The 17,579-nt window shown below is 45.2% G+C and overlaps 1 protein-coding gene across 3 annotated transcripts in view; it reads left to right on the top strand.

The window, feature by feature from the left end:
* LOC136110097 (S-adenosyl-L-methionine-dependent tRNA 4-demethylwyosine synthase TYW1-like) overlaps window positions 1–17,579 on the top strand; it is a 108,407-nt gene that overhangs the window by 16,392 nt on the left and 74,436 nt on the right. For all 3 annotated transcript variants that reach the window (XM_065853287.2, XM_071816833.1, XM_071816832.1), the window contains exon 8: window positions 7,244–7,370. In XM_065853287.2, the coding sequence (XP_065709359.1) occupies window positions 7,244–7,370 (127 nt within the window). The remainder of the gene's footprint in view (window positions 1–7,243; window positions 7,371–17,579) is intronic.

The raw sequence follows: 17,579 nt of genomic DNA on the forward strand, positions 1-17,579 counted from the left end.
TAGGTGGTGTGGACATGCAGATGAAATGGAGCTTCTCCTAAAAGCTTTCTCAACAGAAAAGCGTGGCATAACAGAATGGAAGTCTCATTATCTCGGCTCTACAGAGGGAGTTGGACATTATAACATGGCATTAAACTGGTTTTGTATGGCACAGAGTACTTACATGTGTGCCAAACTGTGGAGTCGTAGAAGGGATTGGGTTGCAGGGACCTTCCCAGCTCCCCCAGTGCCCCCCCCTGCCATGACAGGGACATCTTCACCAGCTCAGGTTGCTCAGAGCCCCGTCCAGCCTGGCCTGGGATGTCTCCAGGGATGGTTCATCCACCACCTCTCTGGCCAACCTGGGCCAGGCTCTCACCACCCTCAGGGGCAACAATTCCTTCCTCATGTCCAGCCTGAATCTCCCTCCTTTAGTTTAAACTATCACCCCTTGTCCTGTCACAACAGGTCCTGCTAAAAGTCTGTCCCATCTTTCTTATCGGCCCCTTTTAAGTCCGGAAATGCCGTGATAAGGTCTCTCTGGAGCTTTTCTTCTCCAGCTGAACACCCCAACTGTCTCAGCCTTAACCATGCTGTGGACTGTTCTTGTTAAGGAAATAATGTTCCTTTTTGTCATAGCCAGGCTGGTTGATACTGAGGCAGACTTTTCTTTTAGAAAGCGGAGTGCTGTTGTATCATCTTTGTGAAGAAGTGTGCAGAAAAGACCTGGCTGTGAAGCACAGGACTTTGCTGGAAAAACAACTTGTGCAGTTCTGCGTGTGTGTGTAACTTTGCCGTGTCCCCTTGAGAGGATGAAGCTCCAAGTCACTTCTGAATCTTTTTTGACCTGTAAACTTGGAAAGTGGAGCTCTGGATCCTGAGGGATGCTGTGCAGGGCTCTTGGATATCTGTCTTGGGCTGTTTTCCTAATTAACTAGTTTACATTTTTTTACAATGAAGATTGATTATAGTAGAAGCCAGGCAGTTTCCTTTTGGCTTGAATAATGTATTCTTATGATAGTCTTGTGACCTCTCATCTAATAGTTCTGGAAAGCTGGTTGATGCCAATTACTGAATGGGCTATAGACCAAAGCAGTTCATGTGGGTGCTTGAAAGACTCATATGCAGCTCCCAGTCAGGAGGAGGCAGGTGGAGAAAGTGCAGATAGTGACGTTCCTGTGCTGACTTCTGCCCATTCTGAGCTTCTGTGTTTATCTTTTGCAAAATGGTTTTCCTGGGAAGACTCACCCAACTGGGGAGCTGTGCTTGGGACTCTCTAGAATCATTTTGGTTGGAAAAGACCCTCGAGATCATGGAGTCCAACCATAAGCCACCCCTGGCACTGCCCCATGTCCTGAGAACCTCATCTCCGTCTGTCCAACCCCCCAGGGCTGGTGACTCCAGCACTGCCCTGGGCAGCCTGTTCCAATGCCCCACAGCCCTTTGGGGAAGAAATTGTTCCCCACATCCAACCTCAACCTCCCCTGGCGCAACTTGAGGCCGTTTCCTCTGCTCCTGGCGCTTGTTCCTGGGGAGCAGAGCCCGACCCCCCCTGGCTCCAAGCTCCTTTCAGGCAGTTCAGAGATCAGAAGGTCTCCCCTCAGCTCCTGTTCTCCAGCTGAACCTCCCAGGTCCCTTCAGCTGCTCCCATCACACTTGTGCTCCAGCCCCTCACCAGCTCTGTTCCCTTCTCTCAACTCACTCCAGCACCTCCAGGCCTTCCTTGATGTGAGGGGCCCAGAACTGCCCCCAGGATTCGAGGTTTAGCCTCCCCAGGTCTCAGCACAGGTTCGGTCACTGCCCTGGGCCTGCTGGCCACACCAGTGCTGGTACCAGCCAGGATGGGCTTCTTGGCCACCTGAGCACACACTGGCTCATGTTCAGCTGCTGTCACCAACACCCCCAGTTCCTTTTCCACTGGGCACTTTCCAGCCACTCTTCCCCCAGCAGTAGTGCTGCATGATCCTAGATCATGGTCTTAGGGAAAGTATTGAGCTCTTCTGTTTGGCATTTTTCTGGTGTTTTCTAGCTTGTATTAATGTTTTTAGGGTTAGATAATTTCCTGCATTACAAGAATTCCAAAGACCACTGGAAGCTGCATCTCTTAAGGCGGGCAGGAGAACCAAGTACTGTTTGCCCATGTCTGACTTATGTCGGTGCCCTGGGTGCCCTCCTTTCTGTGTGAGGTATTCAGGGCTCCTAAAACAAAATCAGTCTGTAGTCCAGCCCACTTTGCTTACAAATCTGGCTTTCGCACAATAGATATCGCTATTAGGAAATACACCTATTGCTGACGTTAGCTCGGATTGACTGAAGTCTTCTTCAAGCACACCAAATGATTGCAGAATCAAGAATCATGTCTCCTTTTTAATGTTACATGGCATTTTGCCTGCTTGAAAAACTGCTGTTGAAATGACATTCCTGTTCTTCAGTGCTAAACTGCATGGAAAAAAACCATGTTGGAGTGGAGGAATATTTAACAGCCATTTAAAAATTTGCAAAATAGGGCAAGATGTTGTGAAAGGATGTGTGCTGGGTGCTCCGGGGGAGGCAAAGCAGAGCAGGCTCAAGTGGAAAATCTAGCTGGTTTTAGGCTGGGCATTTCAGGACACTTCTTAAATCATGTTACCTGGATTTCAGTTGTGCTTATTGTAGCACAGGAGGAGTGAAGATGTGAATATATGGCCCGATTTTCAAATGTACACTAATCACTTTTGGGTAGAGACAGACACACGTTTTTAGTTTTGATTCTTTTGTTTCCTTTGACAATCAGTTGTCTTTATGGTGTGTCCAAGAGGTTTCCCAAACCAAACAAATGTCAACAGAATCATGCAGCAGTACGTAAAATGGAGCTGTGGTTTAACACCACCTTGTAAAACCTTCCCTACAGCAGAGCAGGGATGTTACAGCCCAGTGAAGCCATTTCCAACCCGTGCGTGTGTATTTTTAGAGTTGTGATCTGGGAGATTTTTTGTCTTTGAGGATTCTGGTGGATGTTGAATCTACAAGAAAATGGACATTGGGATCACTTATCCTGCGTCTCACCGAAGTTGCGCAGTGCCTTTGCAGACTGATTCAGTTGGATAGCAGCAAAAGTCTTCTGTTGTTATTTGTCTGCGTGGATTTGGGCTTTAAAATGCTGTTGTGTATATCCAAAAATCTCAGCATTGACTTTGCAAACAAAAGAAAATGCAGGATTCCTTCTGCGGGGGCTGAGCTGCAGATTTATTTGAATATTATCCCTTCTTTGGATGGCAACTGCTGCCTCAGAAAGAGTAACATGGGAGACCTGTTATCACCAGCATAGTGGGGTAGACGTGGTTCAGACCTCCTCCCAGCTCATTATTGAGAATTTGCAGATGTGTCTATTCCAGGAGGAAAAAACCCTCACTTCTGAGTGTGTGTGTGTGTGTGTGTGTTTGTGGTTTTTTAATCTGTCAGAACTTCTCAGGGCCTTTCCCCATCTCAGGACCACTCTTTGAAAACACGTGCTGTGATTTTTGCTTTGGGTGAAGCCGCCCGTGGTTCCAGTCCCAGGGAATGGGTGCTGAGTTCCCATCTCTGGGCTCTTGTGCTTTCAACCCTCGGCTGCTTTTTGCTCCATTGCAGACTTTTGTGCTCAACTGGGCAGCGATGTCTGCGGTGGGGATGTAGCCTGTGATCATGTAGACTCTAGTAGCTCTTTTTAAAAAGACTTTTCTCACTTTTGGGGTGTTTGGTTCAATAACTCAATCCAAGTTTCCAGTGTCCATCTTTGTGCTCACTTGCGAACGCTCAGAGCTATTTTTGCTGATAACTGACAACAGTCAGAGCATCTGTGTTGCTGCGGGGTTGGCAGAGTGTTTTGTCCATGGATGGAGCAAAATGCAGTTCTGTGTCCTTTGGGTGGGTTGTGTGACAGCCAGAGCTTTGTACCCGGGACAGGAAGGTCCCACAGTGCGTGAGCAGAGTCCTGTGCCTCTACTCTCAGGTTCAGGACTATCTGTGCAAGTCTATTCCCTGTCTTCTTATTTTTCCTTGTGTTTAGTCTCACAGGAACGTTGCTTTGTGCAGAAATAAATGCCATTCCCTGGGCAGCCTGGTGTCCACTCAACTTTCAAAAATCCCCGGTGTGGTTCTTGCCACTGGCAGCTGAGCCTGAATGAGGCGAAAAATGGTCAGTTTTCCTACCCGTCCTCTTGCACTGGAGTTCTGCTTCCAGAGCTCAGCTGCTTGTGAACTTGAACTCTTCATTCATGTAATTCATGAACTTTAATACTTGGTTTAATGGCTCCCCTGGGAAAGTTTTACTCCATACTTGTTGCTGCCAGGCAGCCTGTTCCTGACAGCTGGGCCAATGTGTTCTCCGAGTGCTGGTTTTGTTAGTCCTGGCTCCAGCCCCTGATGTATTACTGTTTTCTTAACGTTTGTGCCTTTCATTTCTTAAAAGGTCCTGGAGCCTTTTGATGGATGGGGCTGTAAATTGTCACAAGACCAGGAGTTCCCTCTTGTTTGACCACTCAGAGGTTAAGTAGAGAAGTTCAGACAAAGTTGGAATATTCTGGGTGTCATTTTCCTTCCAGGAACGTGTTGGTTTTCAGCTGTGGCACATCAATTAACAGAACCGTGAGGCTAAAAAATTAAATTAATTTAGGGAATACTTCTTTGTATGGAGTTTAGATCTCTCTACCTTCTGCTCCTGACACATCAAAAATGACCTTCTGCCCGCCCATAAAGTCAGTGCTGCCTCTGCCTCTATGGTGGTAGAAGGTAAGAGATGTTTTTTTTGCTTGTATGTGTGAAGGAGGTGATCTTAAGTCCTTACACCTGAGATGTAAGTATTTTTATTTAGTTCTGTTTCAATGGCAGTAGCAAAAAACCCAGTAACCCAGGCTGCAGCAGGAGCTGTGCTGAGCCTTGTGGTGCCAAGAGCCCCACAACTCCAGGCTGGTTGGGCTGCAGGACCTCTGCAGTTTGTTTTTGGCAGTGAAGTATTTTAAGGGCATGAAAAGCTGGCTCTTTGTCACTGCTGGCTTGATTTGTTATGGAAAGACAGTCATTTGCTTTGGATTTACTACAGGGCTTTCTGCTAAATCACCAGAACTCGAGAAGTTTTCTCTGTGCAAAGTTAACTTTGTTCGCTCCACTCAAACCCTAAATAATAGATATGAAAGGTTTATTAAACAAAATAAGTAAAACTCCCAGGGCTGTGAGTTGTGTTTCGCACAGGAGATGTCTGAAGCAATCGCTTGCCAAGCTGAACGAGTCAGGTATTACAGTTCAGAGCAAAACAAATGATTATTTTGTTTACAGCAGGATGGGGGGGGGGAAATGCTTATTGAAATAAATGTTTCTGCCCTGCCAGTAGGGCAATTTCATTTGTTGTTCTTGTGTAGGTACTTTTCTCAGCTATTGCAGATAGGCAGGTAGAAGTGCCCTTTAAATCCAGCAGGAATTTGCCGGTGTCTGAACACTCTCTTGGATGGGATGTCTCACTTCTACCCAAGTCAGTTGCTGCATTTTTAATATTATGATGCACGTTTAGTTCTTCTGGGAAGATTAACCTGGCAGGAGATTGTAGAGCAGACAGGCCAGGATGGGTCTGTTTGTAAATCCTGAGTAGCGTTTTGCTTTGATTAGTAAACAAATCTGCACTGAGATCCTTTTTAAACTGGCGTTTGGGCTTAGTTCTAGATCATGAAAGGAGCAGCTCTGTAAGACTTAATAGTTAAAAGATGAGGATTTTATCTCCTTCCTTATACATGAGGCTTTTCTAGTAATATTAATATTCTGCTGTTGAAGCGTTTTGCTCATAAATGAAGATTAAGTCTCAAGAAATGCGCTTTTAACCCCGACAAATGACAAGTACTTGCTAGAGCCAGCCTTTCGGGGAAGTTTTGATGTGTTTGTAGAAACAATGAAAGTCTACCGAAAATTTCACCAAACCGAGTGAAAGAAGTAGAAGACGGAAACGTATTTCTCCTTCAATAAGGACCACGTTGTGTCATTAGAAAATGCCTTCCTACACAACCTCACTGGAACTGTTGTATTCAGAATGAGTAGGGAAGGTGAGCACCTCTGTCCCTAAATATTTTGCGTTCTTCATCCTTTCAAGTGCTTTTTCTGAACTCTGTTCTGTCCTTGAACCTCTGAGTCTCTTTGGAGCTTTTGCTCAGATAAGAAAGAAATCCGTGTGTCTAGCAATGGCCGGATTATTTCTCGGTTTGGAGAGCACGGCTTGGCAAGCGGGTTTGGTTTCCTCGGGGATGTGAACAGTTGGTGGGTCGACTCAGACTGGAAGCGTTTGTACCAACTTGGTGACGTCTTTGGCGCACGAGACGCTGGGATGTGAAATAACCACAGTTTTACGAAAGCAAAATGTCTTCTGGCTGTTTGTTGTTTATCCAGAGCTCCTTTAATATTTCAAAAATGCCATAAAGGACTGACACTTTACATGTTGCATGAGATATTGAAGTAATTATTTACACTTTCACGCTGCTTTGTGTAGATGTGAAACAATAAATACCCATAAAGTCTCAGAAGTGCCACTTACACGGCGGGGGATTCATGAGCTCTTATGCGCCAGGGTTTGTTTCTCTGGCTTGGAAGATGATGCTAAAAATTGATATTCCTGTGTTAGGTTTTAAATAAACTCCGAGGGCTTAATTGTGTCTCTAAAGCAGCATTGTCTGGAAGCTGAACTTGGGTGGGATGGTGCCAGTTGTGTTGTGAAGCTGATGGGGGCAGAACAGCCTGTTTTTTGCAGGTGATCACTGAATTTTGGTGTCGGATTATGGAGGACACAACGTCTGCTCTGCAAACTCCCAATGTGACTTTCTTCCCTGACCTGTCCCAAACAACAGGGACAACTTACCACTCCAGGCACTTGCATGTCAGGCATGAAATGGTTTGTTCTCTCTGGTTATTGTGAAATCATGAAATACTTGGGTTTAAATCCTGGAGTCCCGCTTGCTCTCGGATGACATTCAAACACCTTGTTTCTTAAAGTGTCCTGGAGAATCTTATTGCTGTGTTAGCAGAACAAACTTAGTGTGTTGTGGTGTGTTTGTGGTTTTTGTTTCTTTTTAAATTCACTGTTCTAAATTACTGAAGGATCAGTGGCTGTTGGGAAGGGGGTTAAAATGCAGGATTCCTTAAATGCAAGAATTCATGTGCAGGCACTTGCATCAGTTTTAATTTTAGCAGATTTGTGCTTGAACTGTACAGCAGTGCTTAAAATGTGGTGCTTGAATCTAAGCGGTTGTAATTCATTGTCTTTAAACAGAGAGATCGTGAGCTTGAGGATGGAGATGTTGGAAAGAATTTGGCTCAAGAGAACACTGGGAGGAAGGAGGAGAGTGAGAGGAGAGAGATGATAACCCCGGCTCTGAGAGAAGCGCTCACAAAACAAGGTGAGGTTCTGCAAAGAACGGATGTGGACCAGGCTTTGAAGTCTTAGTAGTAGACTTGACAGAGCGAGTGCAAGATGATGAACTTCATGTTACAGATCCTGCTCTGGACCCTCAGGTATGGCAGGTTCTAACCAGGGGCAGGACAGGGACTGTTTGTAGCTGATTCTTAAAATCATAGAATCATTTTGGTTGGAAAAGACCCTTAAGATCATTGAGTCCAACTGTTAGCCCAGCACTGCCAAGTCCAGCTCTACCCCACATCCCTGAGAACCTCATCTCTGGTCTGTCCAACCCCTCAGCTGGGTGTTCCTGCTCCGGCAGGGGGATTGCACTGGATAAGCTTTCCAGGTCTCTTCCCATCCCTGACATTCTGGGATTCTGTGTGATGGGCTGGGGAGACCTCAGTGCACTGTCCCAGCTCTCCCTGGTGCAGGGCCCTGAGTCTCAGGTTTGGGGAGTGAACGAAACGGGAACTTTCCAATGACATGTCAAAAGTGGTCATTTGTACAATGAAAACAGTGCTGGAGGGAAGGTCACCTTCCTGCCGGGATTTTTTTGACACAAAGTCAGGCTCCCCAGATAACTCAGATTTCCTTGTGATGTTCCAGGGACAGGAATTAATTATCCACATAAGTAGGTATGTCTAATATTTCTCCCTTTTTTCAACATTTTGGGTATTGCCAGCACTGGATCAACTGGTAAGATCTACTTAAATCTGCAGTATCAAAGACTTAACTCTTGTGTCTGTATCCTCATGGTTACAACAGCTTCTCAGCAGCACAACCCTCCCCTCCTTGCCCCTGTGACAATTGTAATTCTTTAATGGTTACTCAACAGTGAAGAGAAGCTGCTTTTCTATTTTCACATGACATATAGTGGTTTCTTTTTCTGCAGATAACACCCGAAGCCAGGCTTTTGTGGCTGTAGAAATAAAACAACTCCCTCCTTCCCTCAGCACCATTCCCCCAAAATAACAAGTGCAGTGTAGTCAGAAGATAATCTCATGTGTTTAGCAACAACTGGTTGCTTTGCGTGTAGGTTCAGTGTCTCTTCAAGATTATCCCTGAGGGCGTAATTAGCCCAAGACAAGGAAAAAACCCAATGTTTCAGGAGAAATGTGTTCTTTTAAATTGTAGTTGCATAACAAAGCTTGTCTTTGAACTGCATCTCTCCAGGCTATTGTAGTACTGCTCTCTTTATTGTGATTCATCTTTGGACAAACTCACCGTCCTGTAGGTAAACTCAATATTGCTTAAGCAATGTTTTTATTTTAGCACCGGCATTGAATTTCAGCTAAATATCACCTCACCTATTGTGTTGTAGAGGTGTCAGCCCTTGGAGCTGCCTGGTTGTAAATAGTGTTGTAAAAGGTGCTCTGTAATAATTGCTCTTTAAAGTTGTAGCCAATCTTGCAGTGTGAGAAAACGCTGATTCCCTTTCCATCAGTGTTCAGTCTTGCATAAAAATACAAATACAGCACAAACTCTTTAGTGCCTGCAAGCAGCACAGAGCTGGAGAGAGGCTGATGGTTCAGGTATTTGGCTGGGTTATATTTGCAGTGCTTCCATTTTGCTGTGTGAACGCTTTAGTAATTTAATCTGTTCAGGTAGGTGTCAGGACCTAAAATTAAAATAGAAGCACAGTGGTGATTAGTAGGTACAGCCTAACACATTCTTGTTTGTTTCTGCAGTTGCTTGTAGATGCTTGAAACAGTTCCTGCTGGGCTCAAAGTCTGGGTGGTGGGGTTTTTGTGTGGTTTTCTTTTTCCCAGGAAGTACATTTAAATCTTTCTTCAGCTTTGGAGGGAGGCTCGAGCTGCTGTTTTAATAAAAACTAAAACCAAAACTAAAAACAACGACAAAAAACCCCTAAGAAACCCCCAGTGTGAATCCACAGATATTCCTTCAGTGTCCTCTTATTTTATGGGTACAGAAATATTGATTGTCTTTTACACTTCCCTGCCACTATAAAGTCAGCACAGACCTGTGCTCTGGTGGCTTGTTCACCATCATTAGTTTTAACCGCTCCTTGGTTTGCCAAATGTTTTATTGGGAGCGATGGCCGGACTGGAAGCCAAATAAACTGTCAGGCCAAGTAGGAAAGCGAATGCTGGCGATTTGGGGAATTGTGGTTTTCCTGTGAATCGCAGTTTTACTGCAGTTAACGTCTGGAAGTATCTGGAGGTCGAATGCGATGTCGTGCGGTGACACCAGTTCCATCATCCCGCTCACCGTACAGTTGTGTTCAGCAGTGCTCTGGATCTCCTTTCATGTGCTTTTCTTAAATGTGCAGGAATAAAACAGAGAAAAAACCCAACTCAAAGCCCTGAAGAGCTGGTGGTTTATTAGGAGGTTCCAAGGACCTGGATTTCTTAAGCTGCTCATACCGTGTGCTTCCGACACACTCTTTGCTTTGCTCTTTTCTACAGTAGCACTGTGAAATAAAACCGCTTTTCATGATAGGCGGCACAAAGGGAATGGGTTAATGATCCCCAAGACTGACCCCACTGTCAGTGTATAAATTACTGTGTGTCTGTGAGCACAGTTACAGTTTTGCTGCGGTCCGGTTGGGTTGTTCTGTCTTCGCTGATGAGCATAAAACAGCACCAGTGTGTCCAGGATCCCCCTATTTTACTTGTACTTGGATCTGAAATAATTTGGGCTGCTTTAGCAGCTGCTTCTTTTCGTGCTTTGACTTCACAGTTGATATCAAGATACACTTTGATCTGTGTTTTTCAGTGTGTATGGGCTGACTTCAGAAAAACCTTGAAGACTGGGCTTTAAGTGCTTGCCAGCCTCGAGATCAGGTTGTTAAAAGTACTTGGTGTTTTTTGCTGTACATTGGACCGAGGTTTCCAGGATCTGCAACTCTGGGCTCTTCTGACTGTGCCGAGTTTTTTGGGCGTTCGGACTTTAGAAACAGATCCACGTTGCACAGGGATTGGTGCTGCTGCTGTGTGCATCTGCAGGCTGTGCATTGAAACGCTCGTGTGCGTCTTCGAGATTCAGCGTACTGTATATATACAGCATTTAATATAGAGCATTGAAACTCCAGGTGGCACTAGCAGCTCACAGCTGTGTCAGGAGCCACAGAATTCAAATATTGGCCATGGGAAGCTTGAAAATTAGTTTGCAAAATAGAAAATTATTCTTAGTAAGTAGAATTAAATACAATGACTGAAACCAGGCAGAGTTAAGCCTACTAAACTTCCTTGCAGTTCCTTAAATATCTGTTTAACAGCGTATTCACTGTTTATTTAAAGGAGATGAATCCAGGGAGCAGAAGATGCTGAAGTTCCAGGAACTGCTGCGACCTGCCTGCAATACTAATGTGCTGGTGCAGATATAGCAGCTTATCAAGGGCAGAGTAGATGGTGAACAATTCTTTTTGTGGACCTGATTCTTCCCTCATGTGTAGTTACTGAGCCTGGTGGAATTACCCCATGTATAACAGAGGAAAATAAGCTTAAATGTGTTTATACTTGAAGTGCATTAATTGTTTTTTATAGGTTTTGCAAGGTCTTTGGAGAGTATTGGTGTTTGAAATTCAGTCTATTAAGCTGGAATAAAGTACAAGATATATTCGGGGAAGGGACCCACCAGGATCATGGAGTCCAACTCCTGTCCCTGCACAGGACACCCCACAGGTCACCCCGTGTGTCTGAGGACGCTGTCCAGTCTCTTCTTGAACACTGTCAGGTTGGGGCTGTGACACCTCCCTGGGAGCCTGTTCAGTGTCCAGCACCTCTGGGTGCAGAACCTTTTCCTCATGTCCCACTGACCCTCCCTGGCACATCTGCTGCCGTTCCCTGGGCTCTGTCACTGTCACAGAGAAGAGCTCAGCCCTGCCCCTCCTGCTTCTGCTGAGGAACCTGCAGCCCCGTGAGCTCATCTTCCTGCCATTCCAGGCCAGACATACGTTTGGTGCCTCCTACTCAGCCACCAGGTCAGCCAGAATAGGGAAAAGACTCAAGGGGAGCTGGAGATATGAGACTGGGCTGTGGTGTGCACTGGAGGAACCCAGATGTCCTTTTGTGGGGAGAGTAGATGGGTGTGAGGTGAAACGCCAGGGTCATGTTGCTCTGGCCCTGGCAGGGGAGCTGGGGCTGGGAAACTGGTTCTTCTGTGACACAACCTGTTCTCGAGTCCCTTCATGTGGTTTTATTTTTATTTTCTTTTCTGCTTGCTTTGCAGCCCAAACGTGAACTGCGTGCGCTCTTGTGTCTTCCCAACCTCCCCGTGGGGATCCTTTGAGGGGATTTTGTCTTGCTGGTCATTATCTTGGGTGCAGTGTCCAAGAGCCGTTGGAAGGTGGCTTTTGGAGGTGGCTGGTTAGTTCTGTTTTCTTAGGATTGTTATGGTGTATGGCGATGGATTTTAAATTTAAAATCTCTTGGCAAAAGTTTGGTCTCAAACTTCAGCTAAGGGCAGAGAACTCATCAGTCAAGTCTGATACAGAACATACTGATTTCCTCACACTATTTATGGAGTGTCTCTCATTTATTTTATATGGATAGTAGTGATACACTTCAATAATCGTTGTAGATTCTGTTCTCCAAATAAGGAAATATGTGACATCTTCATAGGTCTTCTGAATTCTTCTGTGGGCAATCTAACAGCACAGGTGCGTGACACAGCTGCTGTTAATGTACAGAATGCCCTGAGAAGGTGATCTGCCAGTGTCTATTAGTTTCAAAATGCTTTTATTAAAGCAATAGGCTTTTTTTCATTCAAATTAATTGCTAAAAGATTGACAATTCCTCCGGAATCTAAGTCAAGAATTCAAGGGAGCAGCTGTTCTCCTCCTGGGATGGCGAAGCCAATGTAGGAATTAGTGAATCTACTTGGGCTGAGGGACGGATGTCTCTTCTCCATCTCACCTGGGTGAGAGGAGCTCTCAAGAACTTGCAGGTAGATTTGGGGGAGGGATTGAAATGGGATGAGCTGCCGTGTGGTCGACACCCATGGCCTCACTTCTATAAGACACGGTTTGCCATGGTTGCCACTAGTGGAGGTCACCAATGTGAGATCTTCATGGCAGATGTTTTGCGACAGGCTCAGCAAATGGTCTGACTTACCCCAGTGCTTGTTGTCAGAGGTCCAGCCTTTTGTTTTTCTTCAGTACTAGTTGATGTAGGTGAAAGTATCATCTTGCTCTTTTACTTAGGTGACACATTTTACCGTCTTTGGAACACTTTGAATCCCGAAATGTCCAGTAAGAGGAAGATTGATGCAATAGGAAGGTGATTTATTGATAGATGGGAAAGCAAATACATATTTGTATTTCAAGGAGGGAAAATGAGTATGTCTTTTGTGTTAGGAGACAGAGTCGGTGATAAAGGAGCATGATCCACACAACAAACACAAACCCTGTGGGCCAAATCCTCAAATTACATTTGGCCCTTTGATGGCAACTGTGAGGCTGGTGTGGCCCCCGGGGAGAGTGTTTGACACCCATCATAGGCTTAGTTTGACAAGAAATTATGCATTTATGTATTGCAAATTTTTGTTGTTCCTGTTGTCCCCTGCTGCAAAGGATTGGATTAAGATGGACATCTGGGTTTAGGGAAAAAGCCAGATTCTAATAATTTTTTAGCTCTTTTCTGCTCAGCTGTTGAGGTTGGTGTTTATTGCAGCTCCTGGCATTCCCAGCCCTGAACTCTGCCAGTCTGGTTTTCTTGACACCAGGTTCGGCTTGGCTTGCCTGCTGAAGCAGCTGCGTGTTTCACTGACCTTAGCAGGCTTTTACTATGCGTTAAAAATGTTCAAGATGTTCTTAGGTTCCTGTATGACAAGAAGGATCTGAAGCAGCATCACTGAAAGACCAAACTTTGCGACTGCAGCTTTTTTGTGTGTCAAGTAGAGCCCTGTAATATCCCCTCTCATGTTCTCACTCCTGCTTTCAGCTCATGGAAGCAAATCCTTCCACAAATCTCAAGTCTTTTATACTTTTTAACAGCACTTTCTTTTCTTTTAAGGGAAAGAGAAAACCTAAAGAATAGCTCTTGATGGCCTTTCAAGGGTTTCTCAAAGACTGAGCAGCCCTAGGAATGAAACTGGAGTTTTCTCCTGTCTCACTTGGGCAAACTGAAAAATTCCGCTGCTCGGATTCCACTTCTATTCTGGTATAAATGCTGAAATAATTTGAACAGGTTCCTTTCACCAACAGTGACGTCTTCTCGCTTTAGTCAGAACATTCTTTTGGGTGGTGGCTCAAGTGCAGCAATTGTGTTCCAACCAATGCTCCTGAAGTCGGTGGTGATGGATTTACCGCTGTGTGTGACCTTCAGCTCTGGCCCTTTTAAACCATGCTCTTGTAAAACAGCAGGAAATTGGAACCTTTTTTCCCCTGTAAACATTCTCCTGGTTTGAAGTTCCCTTTTCAGCTTTAACAGACAATCATTGCTTCCAACCCCAGGGCTTTTGTGGAGATTGCTGATAGACCCACATTGATTTGCCAGCTGTGTATTACTCTCCTTAGAAGAAAAGCCCTCTGGAGGTCATTTAGGAGTTTGTGAAGCACAATGTGACATCAAATGGGCTTTTACCGAGCTCATGGTGGCTGCATTTTTGGAGGAGGATGGCTGAGTCTTTCTTGTGACTTCTGGGCGTTTTTCAACCACTGATCTACTTCATTCCTTTGTAATTACACCTTTTGGTTTATGCTTTCCAAGCCTTTTCTTGCAATGAGTTTTTGGTGGTGTAGAGATCTGTACTGGAAGGTGTCTTTGGGTTTTCTTCTGGACTTTTTGCCATGATGGGATGCTCAGCAACCTGGTCCAGTGGAAGGTGTCCCTGCCCATGGCGGGGGGGTGAACACGAGATGATTTTTAAGGTCCCTTCCATCCCAAACCACTTTGAGGGACCTGGGGGGTTCAGCTGGAGAACAGGAGCTGAGGGGAGACCTTCTGATCTCTGAACTGCCTGAAAGGAGCTTGGAGCCAGGGGGGTCGGGCTCTGCTCCCCAGGAACAAGCGCCAGGAGCAGAGGAAACGGCCTCAAGTTGCACCAGGGGAGGGTGAGGTTGGATGTGGGGAACAATTTCTTCCCCAAAGGGCTGTGGGGCATTGGAACAGGCTGCCCAGGGCAGTGCTGGAGTCACCATCCCTGGAGGGTTGGACAGACGGACATGAGGTTCTCAGGACATGGGGCAGTGCCAGGGGTGGGTTATGGTTGGACTCCATGATCCTGAGGCTCTCTTCCAACCTGAATGATCCTATGATCTTTGGAAGCTGCTCAGTGTCGCTATCTTGCAGATGCTTTTCATTTTTTCAGACTGTGTGGATATTGTGATGCTGCTGATACGGACAGTTGTAGAAATTTGGTTTGTCTTGACTAAATCTGTTACGGTTTCAAAATAACGTCATTGCTCGTACATGCACATAATCCATCAGTGTTCAGGAGCTTAAAAAGACTTGTGATGTGTGTGGTGCTGATAAACTAGCAAAACCACAGCCAGAACACCTCACTGTGCTGGAGCACCACAGGTGTGGAGGTGGTGTCCTGTCCTGGGAGCTCAGTACAGTCCCTCAATGAATTATTTGAATTTCAGGGAATGGACTTTTAGAACTATTATGTACATGGTAGAGTTGCAATGCTGCAAAGCAGCTTTAAAGGGTGGCAGAACAGTTTTGCCCCAGACAATGGAACAGTCACCATCAGTGACACTGACCATGGTGGTGGTTACAGGTCTGTCTGTGCCCCATCAAAACCCAGTGGAATTGTCAGGGTGAGTGATCACCAAGTGTTTGTCAGCCTAGTGTTATTGCCTTGTAACACTCATTTCACCCAAAAGCTTGTTTGAAAGCTTAATTCATGCCTCCTTATAGTGAAAAAAAGACAATTTGGAGCAAGTTGGGCAGGCCTCTAGGTCATTCAAAACTTATCATCTAGAGGAGGACCAGCTAATCCACAGAGCAGATTAGATGTTCTTGTGCCTTTATTCAGGAGCTGAACTGATTACTTTGAGCCTGTTGATTATTTAAGGAATCCTTTGAATATCAGCCTCTGGGAATAACTGAATTGGTTTTGTTCAGCCTCAGTATCTGAAGATACACAGGGACTGTGAGTGGAGTCCCATCAAGACAACACACGGTATTGTTTGGAAGGTGGCGTATCCAAATATTCACCTAGTTATTGCTCACAAGTAATACTTCTAATGATAAGTGAATATGTTTAGAGTGAGCCCTGGTATACGTAGGTACGGACCTCTGGGTTTTGGTTCAACCAGTGTTTGCCTTGGCAGGGCCGTGGTGAATTTGTGGCAGCGGATTGAGCTGAGCACACCTGGGCTTTCAGGAAGGTTGTTCAGCAGAGCCTGAGATGTGGAAACAGAATCGAGAAGACCCTCCAACTGGTTATTAAACACCTTTTCTCCCATGTTTGGTTTAGAGCTCAGCGCTGCTTGATTCTTGTTTAACCCCTTGTGCTGTATTTTAGGGCCCCAGTTAAGTACAGGTACCCACCTGCTCAAGGAAACAATGCCAACCTCTTGTTCCTCCTCAAAATTCAAGCCTGGGTTTCAAGGCAAAGAAGCCAAGTAGTTCAAAGTACACAGCACGGAATATTTTTAATTATTACAACAAAATTAAAACTTCAGTTTGATTTTTGTACAGTTGCAAGCAATTTATGTGTGTCCTTAATACTTTAACATCAGTGGTTCTTCCAGGTAAGGGTCTGGATAGCACTGATCTGTCAGCCCTAAGAAGGGATCTTTTTTTACTGTAAAAGACCAGCCTGGGGTTTTCAGAAAAAGAAAAAAAATAGGTGTATTATCTGAGCAAAGCTGCACAGAGTAATATTATCAAAGATTTTTACCTCAGAAGAAATACAGACAAATGGGGTTCGACTCAGAAGCCTTTATTTTTATTTTTAAAATTCTAAACAGGCTTAAAATATGCAAATGAAGAAAAAGTATGTGGATATTATAAATAACGCCAGTCAGATAAGTTACACAGTAACACTGCGAACGTGCCCATGGGGAAAGAACGTGGTACCAACAGTGGCCAGAGGTAAAGCGATTGCTGGAAGAAAGGAAGGACTCTGCTCACCTCGAGTGCTCAGCCTTAATCACTGATGTTTTATCAGATTTCCAAGTGTGGAAAGCATGGTGATTCTCTACCAGAATTGCCAATGAAGCAAAGACCCCAATTCAGCACCTTGGTGCGGCGCTTTGGAGAAGTTCTGCAAGTATTTGCTGTTTCTTCCTGTGAGTCCTGGCACAGCAGAGATGAGTAAACCCCTTCTCATCACTCAAGCTGGCTGGAGTTTGTAAGGCTCTGATGTTGAACATGTACAATTTTCTTGGCCTTTATAGGAAGCTGTGGGCGCTCCACATGGTGGAAGTTGATTTAAGCAACTTAAGAGAAAATGCTGCAGTTTGGGCTGCGGAGCTTGGCGCTTCGCTCGCTTGAGCTGCTTCCTCTCTTCCCTTGAGCAACTTGATAGCAGATCTGGGCAAGCATGTCTTATTTCCAATTTAATTTGAATCTAAAGCCCAACCATATTATTCCCACACAAATCACTTGTCAGTAGGAGTAATCTTACATGAATTCTGTTGCTGGATCCTGAAAAATGGAAAAATTACAGCGATGGCTGTGCTGGTTGATATCAGCAAACAGTCTGGCTTGGACAGCTGTATTAGAGAGAGGAGGAACATGTCACCTTTTTCCATGCTAATGAAGGAATCCTGTCAGGACCCAAATTCCAGCAATGCGGGGAGGTCTTGGTTGAGATGAGGCCTTGCTGGGCAAGCCTGTCTGCAGAGAAGTGCAGAGAAAATGGGCAGGATGGACCCAGGCTGGGAGAGATGCAGCTGCATGTGCTTGTGTGTTCCTCTGATACGTATTGGTCATAAGTTACCCCAAGATCTTTCGGTCTCATCCAGAGCTAGATGAAGGTGTCCCCAGTGTCGCACGTGGCTTTGGAGACTCTCAGTTCAGTGTTGATGAGGGTTACGGTGATGCATTTCTCCTGGAAAGGACTGGATGATCTGCTATATGAAATACCAAAGATTTTCAGCTTATGGCGGTTTGTTCTTCCTTGGTTTAACCATGAAAATGTGTGTGAAGCTCATGGGGTTATTCATTTACGGAGGAAAAGGTTGAAATATTGTCCATTCCCACTGAGTTGGAGGGGGAGAGGGAGCTCAGGGCATGGGAGCAGCCTGACATTGAAGTCACCAGAGTCTCAATGTGGCAGTTGTCCCCTT

Source organism: Patagioenas fasciata, chromosome 19 (genome assembly GCF_037038585.1).
Source record: "Patagioenas fasciata isolate bPatFas1 chromosome 19, bPatFas1.hap1, whole genome shotgun sequence".
Classification (NCBI taxonomy): domain Eukaryota; kingdom Metazoa; phylum Chordata; class Aves; order Columbiformes; family Columbidae; genus Patagioenas; species Patagioenas fasciata.